At 40.5% G+C, this 17,931-nt stretch overlaps 1 protein-coding gene across 7 annotated transcripts in view; it reads left to right on the top strand.

The window, feature by feature from the left end:
- The window catches only part of LOC113579192 (receptor tyrosine-protein kinase erbB-4-like), a 127,796-nt gene that overhangs the window by 88,477 nt on the left and 21,388 nt on the right, over positions 1-17,931 (top strand). For all 7 annotated transcript variants that reach the window (XM_035534823.1, XM_035534822.1, XM_035534821.1 and 4 more), the window contains 12 exons: positions 146-264; positions 975-1,116; positions 1,318-1,431; positions 2,416-2,542; positions 3,085-3,158; positions 4,599-4,689; positions 9,628-9,827; positions 11,575-11,707; positions 13,756-13,849; positions 14,542-14,696; positions 16,141-16,185; positions 16,266-16,398. In XM_035534823.1, the coding sequence (XP_035390716.1) occupies positions 146-264; positions 975-1,116; positions 1,318-1,431; positions 2,416-2,542; positions 3,085-3,158; positions 4,599-4,689; positions 9,628-9,827; positions 11,575-11,707; positions 13,756-13,849; positions 14,542-14,696; positions 16,141-16,185; positions 16,266-16,398 (1,427 nt within the window). The remainder of the gene's footprint in view (positions 1-145; positions 265-974; positions 1,117-1,317; positions 1,432-2,415; positions 2,543-3,084; positions 3,159-4,598; positions 4,690-9,627; positions 9,828-11,574; positions 11,708-13,755; positions 13,850-14,541; positions 14,697-16,140; positions 16,186-16,265; positions 16,399-17,931) is intronic.

Genomic DNA, 17,931 nt, shown 5'->3' with positions numbered 1-17,931 from the left:
AGAATAGTACGGAAAATGACATTGAAATGATTTATAATATTTCTGTAGTTTTCAAAATGAATATTGGTGCTTCTCACCTCCTCCTAGCACTTTCCACATTTGGGTGTGATTTTATTATAATATAAACTGTGTGTGTGTTGCCTAGTGACGAAGACGGTGTGTGCTGAACAGTGTGACGGCCGCTGCTTTGGGCCCTACGTCAGTGACTGCTGCCATCGGGAGTGTGCTGGAGGCTGCTCTGGACCCAAAGAGACAGACTGCTTTGTGGGTCACCATTTACACCACACTCATGCCACAGTGAAATAACCAGCTCCTTGACTGATGCAGTGTAGCTTGTGGTGGTAACTTCAGTGGGTTCACAGTCTTTGTAGCCCTGATCTCTTGGTTTCAGCAGTGGTTTTTGGGCAGTAATTTCAGACCTGCCAACCTGCCTCAATAACTCACTTCGTTATAGCAATACAAAGTAATACAATCCATGTTGTTGATGGAGGAGCTTGATAGCATTTCAGTGGTTTTATGTATATGGATGGTAAGTCCTAGAGATGTATGTTTTAACTTTTCATGGATTTAGGTACTGAACTTTCTCAAATGCCCCTAATGTATCATTACTGAATTACTATGGTCTGCGAAAGTTGTGTATTTGTTTGATAATTTCAGTGGAATGTGTTGGTGCTCACATATTGTTCCCAAACCTCACACATTTTCAATATATCTGGTTATTGTCCCTTTCAAGTCTTGATATTGTGCATCATATGTTGAGTTTTAATTTGAGTGCCATTTCACCCCTTGGTGCACTGACTTGGATCCATTGCTGCAATTTTGTTGATACTTCCAGGGATGAACTAACCCACATGCTTTGTAGGCATTGGTAACAGAAAGTTTTAATTATAATTGCGACTAGCTTAGAGTGGTTTTTAATGAACTGCCTACCCAGGCCTCAGGAAAAGTAACACTGTCCCTGCTTCACTTCTCAGGCCTGCACCAGCTTCAATGACAGTGGTGCCTGTGTGACCCAGTGTCCTCAGCCTTTTGTCTACAACCCAACCACCTTTCAGCTGGAGCACAACCCCAAAGCCAAATACACTTACGGAGCCTTCTGTGTCAAGAAATGCCCACGTGAGTCTCACCATAGCCATCATGCCTGTCTTTGAAGGCAAAAAAAATTATTTCCATCATTTTGAGATTTTGGAAATAAAGTGAGCTGTGAATAATCAACATTATTCATTTCCAAATCATTTAACATGGATGTATGAAGTGTGGTGCTGTAAGTGTGATGCGTTTCAAACTGCAAAGCCCTGTTGTGTGCTCTCCCCACAGATAACTTTGTGGTGGACCACAGCTCCTGTGTGCGGGCCTGCCCCAGCAACAAGATGGAGGTGGAGGAGAACCGCGTCAAGATGTGCATCCCGTGCACTGACATATGTCCTAAAGGTGAAACTCCAACAGCCAGTGTGATTTTAATATTCAGGCACACACAGACACGCACATTAATGTCCTTTCTACCAAACAGATAAAGATGATTATGTTTGGGAATGAATTGTTCAAATTACTAGTGTACGTATTACTGTGGTGTACCAAATAAAAGCTGTTAGACTCATATGAATCACCTAACCTGTAATAAGGGGGCTTGTTTTAGCAATTATGGTATGTTATAACAAACTGTTGTCATTTGAGAGACCTTGTCAAAGACGTAAGTGAAAATAATTATGTATATAATCACATTAAGCTATATCAGCTAATCAATAATACTTATTACAGGTTGCACTCAATTATTTGTGCATTATTGTTTCTTTATGTTTATTAGCTACAATCATTAAACTTTTTTTCAGTTCAAACAACACAACTTGCTGTTAGTCAAATACAGTCAAACACAGATGAAGACACCTCTGTTTGTGGAATATTTAAATGATCACTGATCTTGCACCTATATAGGGTAACCCTAGTACTTATTGTAGGGTATTGTTTCTTGCACTTATTGTTGTCTGTTATAGAGCTTATATTTGTTTTGCACTTCTAGGCATCAGCATTGATCCCTGTATTTCAACAGTATTCTAGTTCAATAGTATCTTGAACTATAACCTACTGTACTGGCTACGATGCATTGTATGAGTAAATGACAAAGCAATTTTGTAAGTCGCTCTGGATAAGGGCGTCTGACAAATGCTGTAAATGTAAATGTTAGTTCAGAAAAAAATACAGTGAGCTATGAGGCACCCAGAACAACCATGAACTTTTTTTAATGCTTTTACCTTGCTGACTTCACATAACCAATGATGTTTTCTCCCAGTTATATAAGCCTATGTTGTGTTTGCTTTGGTCATGTCTGTCTTGCTGACTTGAGATGACCAAAGATGGGGTTTTTTTTTGGTTACATAAGTCTGTGTTGTGTTTTCTTGGGCTGTGTCTGTATTTCAGTGTGCGATGGCATTGGTACAGGCAGCTTACAGATGGCCCAGACTGTGGACTCCAGTAACATTGACAAGTTTGTCAACTGCACCAAGATCAACGGAAATCTGATCTTCCTCATCACCGGGATCAAGGGGTGAGAATTTGTCATCTCCCTCAGAACCTTACTGCATGTTTATTCTCCTTAAGTTTTGTTTGCACACTGCCATCCATTTTTCAGCACACAAATCTTCACAAATTACAGTACATATGTGTGCTTTCCCAAAGTGTGGTAGACTCTGTCAGCAGACGACATATAAAAGTGTAGGCCCTAAGGGTTTTGTAGTTCAAACCTTAAAACTTGAGGTTTTGCCCAAGTATACACTATTGCTTATGTAGTCCTGTGCTGTGGTAATAGTTAGTTAAGCCAACCCACCACAAGAAAATGGTGGTGTATCAGGAAGGAATCTTTATGGTTACTAGTGACAGTCAAGCTCAAGTTTGTTTCAGCCAAGCTGACTGCTGCTCCACTCAAGCACCCTTCATCATTTACCTGCTGAATAATTATCCGACACAAACACACACACATATATGCATGCACGTGTACACACACACGCACACACACACACACACACACACACACACACACACAGAGGAGCTATAGCTTTTTTTAACCTTTCATCTCCTCGCCTATGCCAGAGACATGTACCACAGTATCTCTGCCCTGGACCCAGAGCACCTGAACGTGTTCCACACAGTCAAGGAGGTAACAGGTGAGATGCCACCATACTTTCTGTTTATATTACATCCTCTTCAAACAGATAACGAGCACTACCCTGCCTCATGTTTCTGTGTGGGAGTCATGCATGCACGCTTCGAACTTATGAATCAGTGCAATCTATCGTTTCTTCATTTAACAGACCCTCCAGTTTTTGCATGTTCATCATGCTGCATTTTACGCTTTTTGTGACAGAAAATATTCGTCTGCGTGACAAACTATAACAGCGTGCACAACAATGGAGCATCCCCCATATTAAAGCATTTTGTCACTTCCCACCCAGGCCATGAGTGTGCCAAATAGCTAATGAAGTGAAACGGTCCCTTCATAATGAAAAGTGCTGGCAGGAAGAAAGAGCACTGAGCCTATTCCCGAGGTCCTGCTTTCTCCATTTACAGACAACACTGTTGATCATTACCGCATGCACCTCCTGAGAAATAATGGCTGATGACAATAAAACTCCTGTTTCAACTAGTGTGACATATACATACTTCCTTAATGTAATTTTTCTTCACAAGTAATGATCTTCTGTGTAGTTCACGAATTCCAGTAAAATTAAAAGGCTGCTTTAATTTTATCCATGCAAAACTACTGTTATAAGTGCCTGCTGTATTGATGCTTGTTTTACCCTTAAACGGATATTCCAGTGGTTTTTAACACAGAAAGTCACTTTTAACCTGCTTAACCTGTACTTAGATAAAGAATGGAAAAACCTGTTGACTTGAAGCTCATGGTAAAATGGAGGCCTAAGGAGAGTTGCTGCAAAACTTTTACAACTGCCTTTAAGCTTCTTTTATGAGCATGTTTTGAGCAAAAGGGTTTGTTCTCAGTGCAAAAAATTATGCATCGTGAATAAGGATTAGATTGAAAAATGCAGAAGTCTTATTTTAATCTACTTTAGGGCATTAGAAAAGTCTCTATTAAATAATGTCAGGGGTTGAGAATGTCAAATGTATAAAATAACATGGGCTTTTCTCTCTCTCTCTCACTCTCTCTCTCTCTCTCTTTATATATATATATATAAAGAGAGAGAGAGAGAGAGAGAGAGAAAGAAGAGAGCGAGAGCGAGAGAGAGAGACAGAGAAAGAGACAGAACAAAGAGAGTAAAAATGTAACATTGTGAATGTATGTTTTGTGGTCATAAATAGGATCACTATAAACTAGTTCAAGTTCGGTTTATTTGTCACATACATAGAGAAAAAAAAAAAATAAAAAAAAAAAAACAGAACAAAGAGAGTAAAAATGTAACATTGTGAATGTATGTTTTGTGGTCATAAATAGGATCACTATAAACTATAACATCTATAAAAATTGTTGAGTGATAAAGCATACATTTTCAGTCAGATTTAATTTGTTTTTTGTTTTATTTCTGTGTGTGTGTGTGTGTGTGTGTGTGTGTGTGTGTGTGTGTGTGTGTGTGTTTATTTTGTCTCAGGCTACTTGAACATCCAATCATGGCCGGAGAACATGACAAACTTTGGCGTCTTTTCGAACCTTGTTACTATTGGGGGAAGATCTCTATATAGGTAAAGTATCCACCACTCTCTTTCTCTTTATTTCTCCTTGTCTCATGCTTCTATTGGGCATTGGGCATTGATACCTTTATCTCCTCACACTTCAGCCTGGGAGTTTGAGGGTGCAGTGAAGCACTTTCTCTGTTCTAGAATGAGGTCAATGTTGTCATTTCTGGCATCTGTTGGAGTTACTCCCCCATCTTATGGCTCACAGCCCCAGGTACCCCCGGTTTTATTTCTTGGATGTCCCCCCACCCTCTTATATGTTTTAGTAAGTTATTTGTCCCTACTGTCTCTTGTGCAATATGCATGTTACTGTGATACTGTACACAGCGATTTCCCTCAAGATCAATAAAGTCTTGTCTTGTCTTATCCTGTCCTGTTCTGTCTTCTTTTGTCCTGTCCTGTCTCAGGTCCTCTTTCAGAGGCCTGGGAGCTTGAGGGGAACTGCATAGTATGGGGATCACAGCCCACCGGGGCTCACCCCACTGTTGCCTTCACCTTCCACATATTTTTCTAGCTCTTCTCGAAGCCTTTGTTCCCGATGTTGCTGTTGATTAGGATTAGGATACATCTATCTACTGCTTATCCATCACTACTATGTCTGATTGGTTATCCATTATCATTTTGTCTGTCTGTATCTAGAAGTCCCACAGGATTTTAGCTTGGTCATTCTCCACCACCTTTGGGGTTGAATACTACTTTGACCTCAGAACTTCCAGCCCATACTCAGCATAGATGTATACTATGCCAGCCACTTGGTTATGATGGTCCATATACACTCTGCCTGCTAGCATCTTGCATCCCACTGTTATGTGCCCCCGATTGTCTTAGGAGCATCTTTGCATAGCCTGCATCTGGGGTCATGTTTGGTGTGGTAGATCCCAGCCTCTAATAATCTTGTATTCAGAGCTTGTTCTTATGCTGCCATGATTGGTGCCTCCATGCTGTCTTTCAATCCTGCCTTTTCCAGCCATTGGTAGGATTTTTTTTTTTCATATCAGAGACTTCTAAAATTTGCTGGTGGTATATACCATGCAGGTTTATCCTGCTATGATGGTTCCTCCTGATCCTCATTCCGATCCTCCTCAGGTTTCTGCTGTCTGGGGTACTCACTAAACACCTCATCACTTGGGGTCATCTTCCTGGTGTACTTTTGGATCTCTTCTGCTTAGTGTATAGTCTCAGAGTGCTGGAATTGGGATGAAACCCTCCATGTATTGTGAGCAGTTTCCTTGTTTTGATGTCAGTAGCTTCTATCTCCTCCTTTGTCCAGTTTAGAGCATTGATAGTCTAAATCTTGTTCTTTCCATTCAGCTGACTTCTCAGAACTTACCTCACTCTTTGTAGGTGGTTGGCTGTAGCTTTTTCCTTGTGGCCTCTTCATGATTCCCATTTTCTTGTGGGATTCAAAGGTACTTCAAGCTGCCCTCAACATCTGTTACATTACCTACTGGTAGTATGATCCCCTCAGTTCTAATTGCCTTCTCTCTCCTTGTAACCATTTGACCACACTTATCCAGTTTGAATAACATTCTGATGTTGCTGTTTGTCCTTGTGAGATGGATTAGTGAATTGATGTCTCATTCACTTCTGGCATACAGTTTGAAGTCATCCATGTAGAGGAGGTAGCTGATGGTTGCTCAGTTCCATAGCAACTCTTGGTGATGATTTCACTGAGGGGTTGAAGTATCTGCAGAACCCCCTCAGTCTCACACTTGATGGTGACTTGTGCTATTGGTCCGAAGTAGGGTTGTCTTTCACAGCCTCACTGAGTTATTGATGAAGGCTCATAGAGTCATGTTGATGTTAAACAGCCTCAAGCATTCCAGGATTCATATTTAGGACATTGAATCATAGGCTTTCTAGTTGTCAAGCCAGAAGGCACACATGTTGGTCAATCTGCTCTTACAGTCTTGATGACTGTTTACCAGTACCTGGTGCTTGGCTCCTCTGGTGTTCTTGCCAATGTCTTTCTGGGCCCTGCTCATGTATTTAGCTATGTACCTACTTATTTTAGACACAGTGAAGCCTGACAGGAGCTTCAATGCTGTGCAGAGGCAGGTTAACGGCCAATACTTGGCTGGAACAGCTCAATTTTTCAGGATCAAGACTTTGTTAACCATTCAGTGTGGGCTCCAACAGTTGGAAGCTGGTTCATTTGTGCGTCCAGGTGCTTATGGAGCACAGTTAGTTTCTTCAGTCAATATGCATGGACCATGTCATGGCCCGGAGCTGTCCATCTCTTCATAATAGGGACCCTTTCTTGGATGTCTGCTAGTGTGATGGTTACTGGCTCCTGTTCAGAGAGCTTCTAAAGTCTGCTCTTAGGTTCAATAACTACTGGGTATTATTGCTTTGTGATGCCTGCTTCTCCCATATGCTTTTCCAGCATTGTTCAGTCCCCAGCTTTGGGAGACTGGGCCTCATGTTTTTACCATGGAGTGTACACTTTGAATGCCTCCTGAAAGAACATCCTGTTTATTTTCCTGGCTTCTAGTTCTCTGCATGTGGGCAGCCGGAGCTTTTAATCTTTGCTTGGCAGTCTCCTAAGACAGTTTATTGTAATTCTTGGGTACCTTCATCACACCTTTTTGTATTTCAGATCGCTGGCTAACTTCTTTCTGTGTTGCCCTTATGTTGGCCTCCAACCTCCTCCACAGAGGATACTGTTCTTTGTAGCCAAGCATCTCAGGTATCATTGTTGCAGTGGTGTATATCAGTTGGTTGGTCTCAGTAATGGTCACAATAGTAATAATCAGTATTGCTGCATTCACATCTCAAATAGTCTTTCGGATATTTCATTTGGCCTTGGTGAAGCTTAGCCATGATCTTCGATCTCAGGTCAGCAGCTCTGGTGTTGAGCTTGGTGCTTGGGTTAATTGGGTGTGGGTTCTCAATGGTTTCATTGAGTCTTGGTTCCCAAGACTCTAGCTATGAACCTAGCTATGTAGTTTGCATTCAAAAACATTTATGAATGAATGGGTTGTTCTAAAGAGCTCACTGATGCAGCATGGTACTGTAATAGGTCAGTGTAAGTCAGTGTTGCAAGTCAGTTACAGATATTCCATGATCAACTGTGAGTTTGTATTACTGAAAAATTACTGAAGCATTTAGAAACCACAGCAACTTAGCCACAAAGTGGAAGACAACATAAAGTTACTGAGCGGGCTCGCTGAGTGCTCATTACCTGTAGCATTCCAAATCTCCTCATGCATTAATATCAGCAAAGAAACTGCACCAGCATGCCATGGCCAAGCTTCATGGCATGGCTGAGAAGTTACATGTAAGCCTTACATTACCAAGCTTAATGCCAAGTGTTGGATGGATTGGTGTAAAGCAAACCATTACTGGATTCTGGAGCAGTGGAAACATGTTCTGAGGAGTGATGAATCACACTTCTCTATTTGGCAGTCTGATGGACAAGTCTGGGTTTGGTGAAAGCCAGGAGATCATTACCTACTTGACAGCATTGTGCCAACTGTAATGTTTGGTGGAGGAGGAATAATGGGGTTGTTTTTCAGAGCTTGGCCTAGGCACCTTAGTTTCAGTGAAGGAAAATTTTAATGTTTCCGCATACCAAGACATTTTGGACAACTGTATGTTTCAAACTTTATGGAAGCAGTTTGGGGAAGACCCTTTTTTTCTGTTCAAGTATTACTGTGCCTCAGTGCACAAAGCAAGGTCCATAAAGGCACAGTTATGTGAGTTTGGTGTTCAAGAGCCCTGACCTCAACCTCATCGGACATCTTTGGGATGGACTACAACAGAGATCACAAGCCAGGCTCTCTCGTCCAACATCAGTGCCTGACATCACAAATGGTCTTCTGGATGAATGGGCAAAAATTCCCACAGACACAAGTCAAAATCCTGTAGAAATCCTTGCCAGTATAGTGGAAGCTGTTATAACTACCAACTCCATATTAATGGAAATAGATTTAGAAGCACTCTGCTTGCAGAGTTGAAAAAGGACCTCTGTCTAAAACATCCTGTTTCTCTGGAAAGTTTATATACTTCACTACAATTTAGAATTGGATGAATGTGTGGTATTATTGGCTATAACAGATCATTCCGAGCTAGTCGGGCTTCATTTCCTTAGTTCATTCAGTGTAGATTTATGCTGCATAACCAATAGGCCATGCCATGTGAATCTTGTCCCACTGGGTCCTGCTTTAGACCTCCCAAAGGTGTTCTGGCTCTTCTCCAGAGCAGCTTGGAAAGCAAAGAGCAGCACTCGCCGTCCTGGCGCTGATCATACTAATGAAGCAGTTTGTTCTGTTCAGGCTTCCTCCTGCCTTCTCTTCAAATGGCCCCTTTGATGCAGTGAAAGGGTTCCTTTGATTAATATTCTGGCTTTATAACTGGGTTCCATATCATGATCCTGTCAGATTAAAAAGAGTGTATATATTTTCCATTTATTTTGTTATTTTCAGTTATGTTTGATGAAATGCATTTGTTTGTCATCAGAAAGTATCAAATGTGTTAAATTTGCAAAGGGAGGAGTTCAACTTTAAATAGTCACATTCATTTTTATGCTTCACTTGGGATTACTACCAAAATTGTCCTTTAAAACTAGGTGCAGTAGGGGTGACACTGGAGATTCATTCCTAATGCAGTTTTCTCATGCTACATAAGTCATGTGATCAGTCATGTGCCCAGCAGAAAGCCAATAATAATGTGAATTGCTAGCACAGGCTAAAACTTGCTAACTTTGCTGTTAAAACCTTCTAAAGAAAGTTACACTTTATTTGTCCATTTGTTTTTGGAAACTTGTCATTTTGCTGGGAGCAGCACAATTCCATAAAAGGAGCAGCACAGCATTGCCAATAAATTATAGTAAAATGGCTATAGAACATGTTTCTCAGCTAAAAAAAACTAATCTCCCCAGGTAAGACCAGTGCTGGAATAATTATCTCCCCCTTCTCATGTCCCCTGTTTGCTCCTTCTCAGTGGGATCTCTCTGCTGATCCTGAAGCAGCGCTGGATCTCCTCACTACAGTTCCAGTCCCTGCAGGAGATCAGCGCTGGCAATGTCTACATCACCAACAATAGCCAGCTCTGCTATTATAACACCATCAACTGGACTGGCCTGTTCCGCACCATGGGCCAGAGGGCCCTGCTCAAGAGCAACAAGGACCCACGAGAGTGTGGTGAGTGAACTTGGCCCTTGTAACTAAGGTGTTTGATCCCGTCTGTCTCTTTTTGTCCTCAGTTTTTTATTCATTAGTATATACACTACCTGGCCAAAAAAAACGGTCACACATGCTAATATTTCATTGGACCACCTTTAGCTTTGATTATGGCACACATTCGCTGTGGCATCATTTCCACAAGCTTCTGCAATGTCACAACATTTATTTCTGTCCAGAAATAAATTGCATTAATGTTTCTCCAAGATCTTGTATTTATGATGGGAGATTTGGACCATTGCGCAAATTCTCCACCACATCCCAAAGATTCTCAGTGGGGTTCAGGTTTGGACTCTGTGGTGGCCAATCCATGTGTGAAAATGATGTCTCATGCTCCCTGAACCACACTTTCACAATTCGAGCCCACTGAATCCTGGCATTGTGATCTTGGAATATGCCCATGCCATCAAGGACGAAAAAATCTATTGATAGAATAACCTGGTCATTCAGTATATTCAGTTAGTCAGCAGACCTCATTATTTGGGCACGTAACGTTGCTGAACATAGACCTGACCAACTGCAGCAACCCCAGCTCATTGCACTGCCCCAACAGGCTTTTACAGTGGGCAATAGGCACGATGGGTGCATCACTTTAGCCACCTCTCTTCTTACCCTGATGTGCACATCACTCTGGGACAGGGTAAATCTGGACTCATCAGACCACATGACCTTCTTCCATTGCTCCAGAGTCCAATCTTTATGCTCCCTAACAAATTGAAGCCATTTTTGCTGGTTAGCCTCACTGACAAGTGGTTTTCTTAAGGCTACACAGCTGTTTAGTCCCAATCCCTTGAGTTCCCTTCACATTGTGCATGTGGAAATGCTCTTACCTTCACTATTAATCATATCCCTGAGTTCTACTGTTGTTTTTCTATGATTTGATTTCACCACGTTTAAGTGATCGCCGATCACAATCATTCAAGTTTTTTCCCGACCACATTCCTTCCTTGAATATTGTCCCACTGTCCTTCCACTTTTTAATAATGCATTGGGCAATTCTTAACCCAATTTTAGTAATTTCAGCAATCTCCTTATCTGTTTTCTCTGCTTGATGCATGCCAATAATTTGAGATTAACATCGTTTCCATGACCACAGGATGCATTTTTTGACATGGTTGTTTAACAAATGAGAAGCTACTCACTGCATCAGTTAGAGTTAAATAACTTCTTGCCATCTGAAGCATAATCACCCATGCAGTAATTATTCAATTGGAGGATCCTACCTATTTGCTTAGTTAAATCCAGGTGAAGACCTTTTTTTTGGCCAGGCAGTGTCTGATTAGTAGACAAATATGTAATCCCATATTGTATGCATACAACCACAGCAACAGTGGACTGTTTGTTATGAGTAATATAATTGTTATAATGTAGATTATCATTATTATTCACTGAAAACTGGGAATTTAAAGATATAAGAACAGCTCAGTGTTACAGTGTTTCTGAAGTACCAAATACAATGTCAAGAGAATAACTTTTCTCCCAATTTATTAATTTGGATTTTGGCAACAGGTGTATATAAAACCTAATAATCATTTATACAATTAAAACGTATTAATACATGTTAATTAATAATAATTAATAAAATTTTTCAAGAGCTTTATTTTGACTACTTGAAAAGGGAAAAAAGGACAATGTATTGAGCAAATAATCATAAACCACACTTCCTTGTCTGTGTGTGTGTGTGTGTGTGTGTGTGTGTGTTTAACAGCCCAAGAACGAATGGTGTGTGATAAGCTGTGCTCAGAAGCAGGATGTTGGGGGCCTGGACCAGACCAGTGTCTGTCCTGCAGGTACTACAGTCGGGGACGAACCTGTGTGAAGTCCTGCAATCTCTTCCATGGGTGAGTGTGTACAGTTCCAAATGACTGTACATGTATGCATCCACTTAAACATGTTATTATACCTTTATGAAACTGAAATCTTGACCATGGGTGAGTGTGCAGGTCCAAATGACTGTATATACCTATTTATACTCACCATGTGTAGGTGAGTATTATTACACTTTTAACTCACATAAAATATTACACATAAACTACAGCCACATGTCTTTAATGTGAACACCTGATTATGCCCATAAACAGGGCATATAAAGTTCATAATGGTTTCATTATTGAAATAGTTTGCTGGTGACTATAATAAGAATCTGATACCAAAAGGTAATAATGACCTCTCACTTGAACTGAATCTTTGATTGTACTAGCTTGTTCTGTAGGTGACTGGCTTATGGTTTAACATGTGTGATACTATAATATGCTGTATTTTGTCACAGTCTTGTACCATGGAACACAAACAGATGAAAATCTGAACTTTTATTTACACACACACACGTATACACACACACACACACACACACACACACACCTATGAGTACACTTCCATGGGGACTCTGGAGTAGAAGGTTAAAGAAGCTGAACAATGCTCAGTTTAAAAATACATAAACAATGCTCAATATGTGTGGATATTGTTTTTGTATTAGGCTAGAAATCCATCAAGTCTCCTCTTCATGTCCCCCTAGTGGGGCAAGAAACAAGTGCCTATCAGTGGGCAAGTGTTTTTTGAGAAGGAAATGTTCACCTGAGACTCAAACAGCATTTAATTCTGCTGGGACTCTTTTAGGAGGTGCGCCTGGGTGAGCGCCACTGTTTAATGTACAATGCAAGCTCTTATCCTGAAAATAGCACCTGAATGGGATTTCTCATTAGAGATGATTGTAATTTAGGTGCTGAAGAAGAGAGTTGCTGAAGAGGACTGTCTAGTGGAAGAGATACAATTGTTAGCCATCTGAGCTTATTAAGTGATTTATTTTTACTTGCTCAAAATGAATAGATTGTCAACTGCATGCACTAACTTGGATACTAAAATTCTGTCATGTCAGACTGAAATAGCACAACTGGGCAGTGGTAGCTCAGTTACTTGATTAGTAATCTGAATGTTGCCTGTTCAAGCCCCAGCACCACCATGTTGCCACTGTTGGGCCCCTGAGCAAGGCCTTTAACCCTCGGCCTTAACCCAAGGCCTTTAACCCTCAAGTTGTGTTCAATCATATTTGTAAGATGCTTTGGATAAAATTGTCAGCTAAAAGCCATAAATGGATATATATGCATACAAGAAACAAATGTAGTTGGGATGACTGGTGAAGAATGGAGGTGAAGTATGCCACATCCATAAAATAGTTAATTATGCATCAGCATCTTTACACACAAGCTTCATTATTGATTTACACTGATCAGGGAGGCTCACTTGATCATGGCAGTTTTATCGACAGCCACTCTTCACTGTCCTCACTTGATCTTTTCAAGAGTGTCTCTACAGAAAGTAATAAAGGGAGTAATATTGATGGCCTGAGTACTCCATCTCTTGCCCTCCCATGTTGCTGGGGTGATTCAGGGGAGCAAATGCCCTTGTGGCCTCCCCAAGGTCAGCTTGTGGGAGATGAATGTTTGCTGCTGCCCATGTGTAGCAGTTGATACTTCACAGTAGCCCCTCAGGTCTCTGAGCCTGAATGAGAGATGTTCAAGAAATCCAGAAGTCCCCATGACATGAATTTGAAAGACTCCTGGTTCAAGCATTATTAACTGACATTCAGGTGACATGAAAATAAATTTTGGTGGATGAGTTATGGCTGTGGGCTGTGATTATGCCTGAAGTTATGATGTGTATATTATAAAATGACCTCATCTGTCTGTTGTGCTAATTGGCTCCTTCTATGTGCCTACAAACACCAGAGTAATATTTGCGGGTTAGCAAAAGGAAAACAAAATATATGTTTTATCAGAATTTCACTAATGATTGTGAACATGGTTTATGTGGATGTACATTTCTCTTTGGTGTGTTTGTCTCTTTTGAGAATATATAACAGTGTAAGTTTGTGTTTGTATGTATGTTTCAGAGAGTTTAGAGAGTTTGCCAATGGTTCAGTGTGCGTCGAATGTGACAACCAATGTGAGAAAGCTGGAGATAAAACACTTACCTGCCATGGTCCGGTAAGAGACAAGAACAACAACAATAACAAGGGCCATTAAAGTTCTGGAAACTCATGCTAAAAATAAAGATTGCTATGATACACATTTGAGAGGCATCATGATTGTGGCAAGCATCTTCCTGCAACTAAAGACCCTTTTTAAAACTCCAACTTCTGTGAAAAACCCCTTTCAGAACTTCTGTGCTTTATTAAATTATTTCTTATTTCTAAACCAGCTGCTCTTTTCATAATCTGATTTGCACTTCTACATAGAGGCTCATAAATATTAGCATTAGCCAAGTTTTATTATCAATAAGTGAAACATTTTTTGCTATTTTTTGCTTCAGATAATATCTATAACAGTCAACTCTTCTCCCCCTCCAGATGAAAGATTCTCTGTTTCCTTCTCTTAAATGGCATTGTAATCATTTGTCCAGTCAAATGACAAAGGTTTTTTTTTTTTTGTTTTTTGTTTTTTTTTTCTGTTTGTTGTAAAATCCAATACGTGAATTATGCTTTAGGTAAACACATTTTGAATAGCTACAGAAGTATGCTATTTTATTTTTAATTGAAAGTTGTGTATTCCTACTGATTTCAGTTGGTTTTAATATAATCTAAAAGCCAAAATTGTATAAAGAAACAAATGAATACTGAGGTTTGTTTCCCAACTTTGTTTTACTCTCTCCTTCCTTCTCTTTCTCTGTCCTGCTCTAGGGACCAGATCACTGCACAAAGTGCCTTTATTTGAAAGATGGGCCCAACTGTGTGGAGAAATGCCCTGATGGCCTGCAAGGAGCCAACAGCTTCATCTTCAAATATGCTGAGCCCAACAATGAGTGTCATCCCTGCCACCCCAACTGCACCCAGGGGTGAGTGGGGTTTGTGTATGTGTGTGTGTATGTGTGGTCCCTGTCATTGCAGGTGCACCCAAGGTTAAATGTAAGTGCACGTGTATGATCCTTAATGTCCTTTTTGCACCATAGCGTTTATAATCCAAGCCACTTCACACCACACCCACTGCAGAACAAATGCTTTTATGGCTGCATTAATAAAGTTGATCTCCACCAAACCCAGCAAATCGATCTTGGAACAGCTGTAGAGCATAACAGCTTTCTCCATTATTTTCTGGTTACTCTCTCCTTTTTGTCTTTCCTTCAAAGACCTCGGTGATCCTTTCTTGTTCTCTTCCACTGTACACTACCACACCCCCAATCTCTGTGGTCATAATTCATATTGCTAGTTACTGTGAGCTGTCTACAGGTCTTCACCACAACTCTCTGTCAATCCAATCACCTCCAGGCAGCTCACCTAATGTCTTTAAAACAGGAACAGTGACCCTTAAGAATGAAACCTGGTGCAAAGTGACTCCCTCTGTAGAAGAGACATAGCAGAAAGGAACAACCCAGCCAAAGAAAGTTCATAACATTCAAAGTTATTTTTGCTTGCATTTGTTATTTTTGGTCTCTTAGTATATAAGTTGGAACTCCATCAATAAATACAAATTGAAAGATAGAAACACAGCTTGATAGATAAAAAGGATGGACAAATGGAGAGACAGACAGACTTAAAAAATATTCTGCTGTGAGAATTTGTCATTGTGGCATGCATACCAAACATGTGTGAAAGAGTTCTCCTGTAGATCTGTCACTGCAAATGAATTATACCTTAATAATTCCAAAACATAGACATACACACAACTGACAGCAGTTTGAAGTGTGAGCTAAGCAATAATCAGGAGGAGGCCAGCAGAAAGAGAATTCGTTCCTTGGCACCACAGTCCCTCACATTTCTCCATCCTCTCTCATATACTTCTGTTGGGGCTTGCGTTCTCTCAGAATCAGCCAGCTTATGTTGATCTGAGTATTAAAGATATGAGCAGCACAAAGCTCATCAACAGGTTTCTGAAGTTATATTACATGAAATTCATCAAGATATCATGCCATGTATAATTTAGGTCCTTGTTAAAAATGCTGATTGGTTATGTAAATGTTTCTGTGCATGGGTATTAAGCAACAAGGAATTTTAGAGGTTATCCTTATATTATTACTTTAGAAAAAACAATACCTCCACCTTATGTAGCAATATATCAGTAGTTTATTTGGCCATGCTCTCCAGTGATTAATGTCAAACTGTCAAAATGTTGCTCTATGCAGGCATTTGAATATCTCAGAGGTGCACAAATATTTGCTCTACATGCTTCCACTGGGCCTGTGTGTGTGTGTGTGTGTGTGTGTGTGTGTGTGTGTGTGTGTTTTATAATTCCTTTTCCATTTTCACCATCTGATTTGAGGCAGATTTGTAATTTTCTTACAGGTGTACTGGACCTCGTGTCCAAGACTGCACTGGATTGATAGACAGGTAAGAAATGTGACTGGTATACCCGACAGGTGCACAGTTCAGCTTGAGTAATTAAACTGATTCTGAATTTGCTCTTTCAGGACCCCTCTGATTGTGGCTGGAACAATCGGCAGCATGTTTGTGCTGGTCATCATAGTGCTGGGGTTTGCCATCTTCGCCAGACGCCAAAGTATCAAGAAGAAAAGAGCTCTACGTCGCTTCCTGGAGACAGAGGTGAGAGGGTGCACTGCGGGAAGGAGAATGATGTCCAGGTTGTTAGCGTGGTGTGATATACTGATTGTGGTGCCTTAAGCCAGTCTTTCTCAGCCCAGTCCTCAGGGACCCCCAAGCAGTTTCAGTCCCCGCTGCTGACAAGCCTGAACCAAACAATCGAGAGCAATGATTACCTGCTCGAGTTTTGGTGGGAGCTGGGATTGAGCAAAGAATGTGGTCTGGAAGCCGCAGAGGATTGAAAACACTGCCTTCTGCAAATATGCCAATTAAGACCAAACTCCAGACCTTAGTAAAGGACCGTATAAAAGTATCATTCTGCATAGCAGACAAACATCTTCTTTAAGTTTGCCTTAGATACAGGTGCCATTTAAACACTGACATAGACATTTATTGTACATGTATACATTATACTGTTCTGTCAGAATCTTGAAGTCTAAAACTGAATTTAGTTCTAGCTTCAGAATCACAGTGATGGCGGTGCCCCTTCATGCTGCAGTTGAGGCCACCAAGGATTTCAGCACTAGAGGAATGGACAGCTCTCTTTAATGTTGAGTGTAAAGGAACCCTGGACTTCAGCACTAAGGGCAGGGATAGTTCTTTTTAATGTTTATTTTAAAAGCTGTAGGATGTCAGCACCATAGTTCTGGACAGCTCCCTTAAGAATGAGCTATAGTGGTTCTTCAGCTTTAAGGTATAATTCCTTTATCATGTTCACCAGGTTTATGCAGTTTCAGAGGGATATAGGTCTACAGTGTAGCAGTATTTCTTGCCTTGTTAAAATACTTGTTAGAACCTGTCAACATAATATATGCCCATTCATGAAATTAAATTAGATATGTCAAAGCAGGGCAAACAATCGGGAGAAAAATATGTCTACACAGTTGAGCATTTTGTGCTATTTAGAGCCACGGGGATGAAACTGGGTGGAGAAAGAATAATTCCTTTTGAGAATTAATAGGTGTTGGTGCTGAACATTGAATGGGAGTGTCCCAGAAATCTTATGTAAACCACAATGACTAAACAAACCCCTGAGTATGGTTAAAGAAATGAAAAACAGTTTAATGAGATCAAGGCAAAATTAACTTAGATAACCTAACTTAAAAAAAACAGTATGTACAAAAATATAATCTGTGTTTCTCACTTAAGCAGAAATCTGCCTGTGCATCCACACACACCCACAAAGAGGCATGTAAGCATATACACAGGCTTGCACACATACATAGACACACACGTTTGCATGCAAGTACACACACATACTCAACAACCTGCACCCACACACACACATGCAAGTTCACGGCGGTGCACATGCTTGCACACACACACACACACACACACACACACACACACACACACACACACACACACACACACACACACACACTGGATTAGCTAACATTTAATTTTTAATGAATGAAATGGCACTTTATTATGAAGCAGTTATCTATTTAATTCTCCTTCTCTGTGTCAGCATACACAGAGCCATAGAAATAAGCTAACTGATCACACAGTGACAACAACCCATACACATCCAAT

Source organism: Electrophorus electricus, chromosome 16 (genome assembly GCF_013358815.1).
Source record: "Electrophorus electricus isolate fEleEle1 chromosome 16, fEleEle1.pri, whole genome shotgun sequence".
In the NCBI taxonomy this organism is placed as follows: domain Eukaryota; kingdom Metazoa; phylum Chordata; class Actinopteri; order Gymnotiformes; family Gymnotidae; genus Electrophorus; species Electrophorus electricus.
Note: the sequence above shows the minus strand (reverse complement) of the source record. Positions and strands in the feature narration are given on the sequence as shown.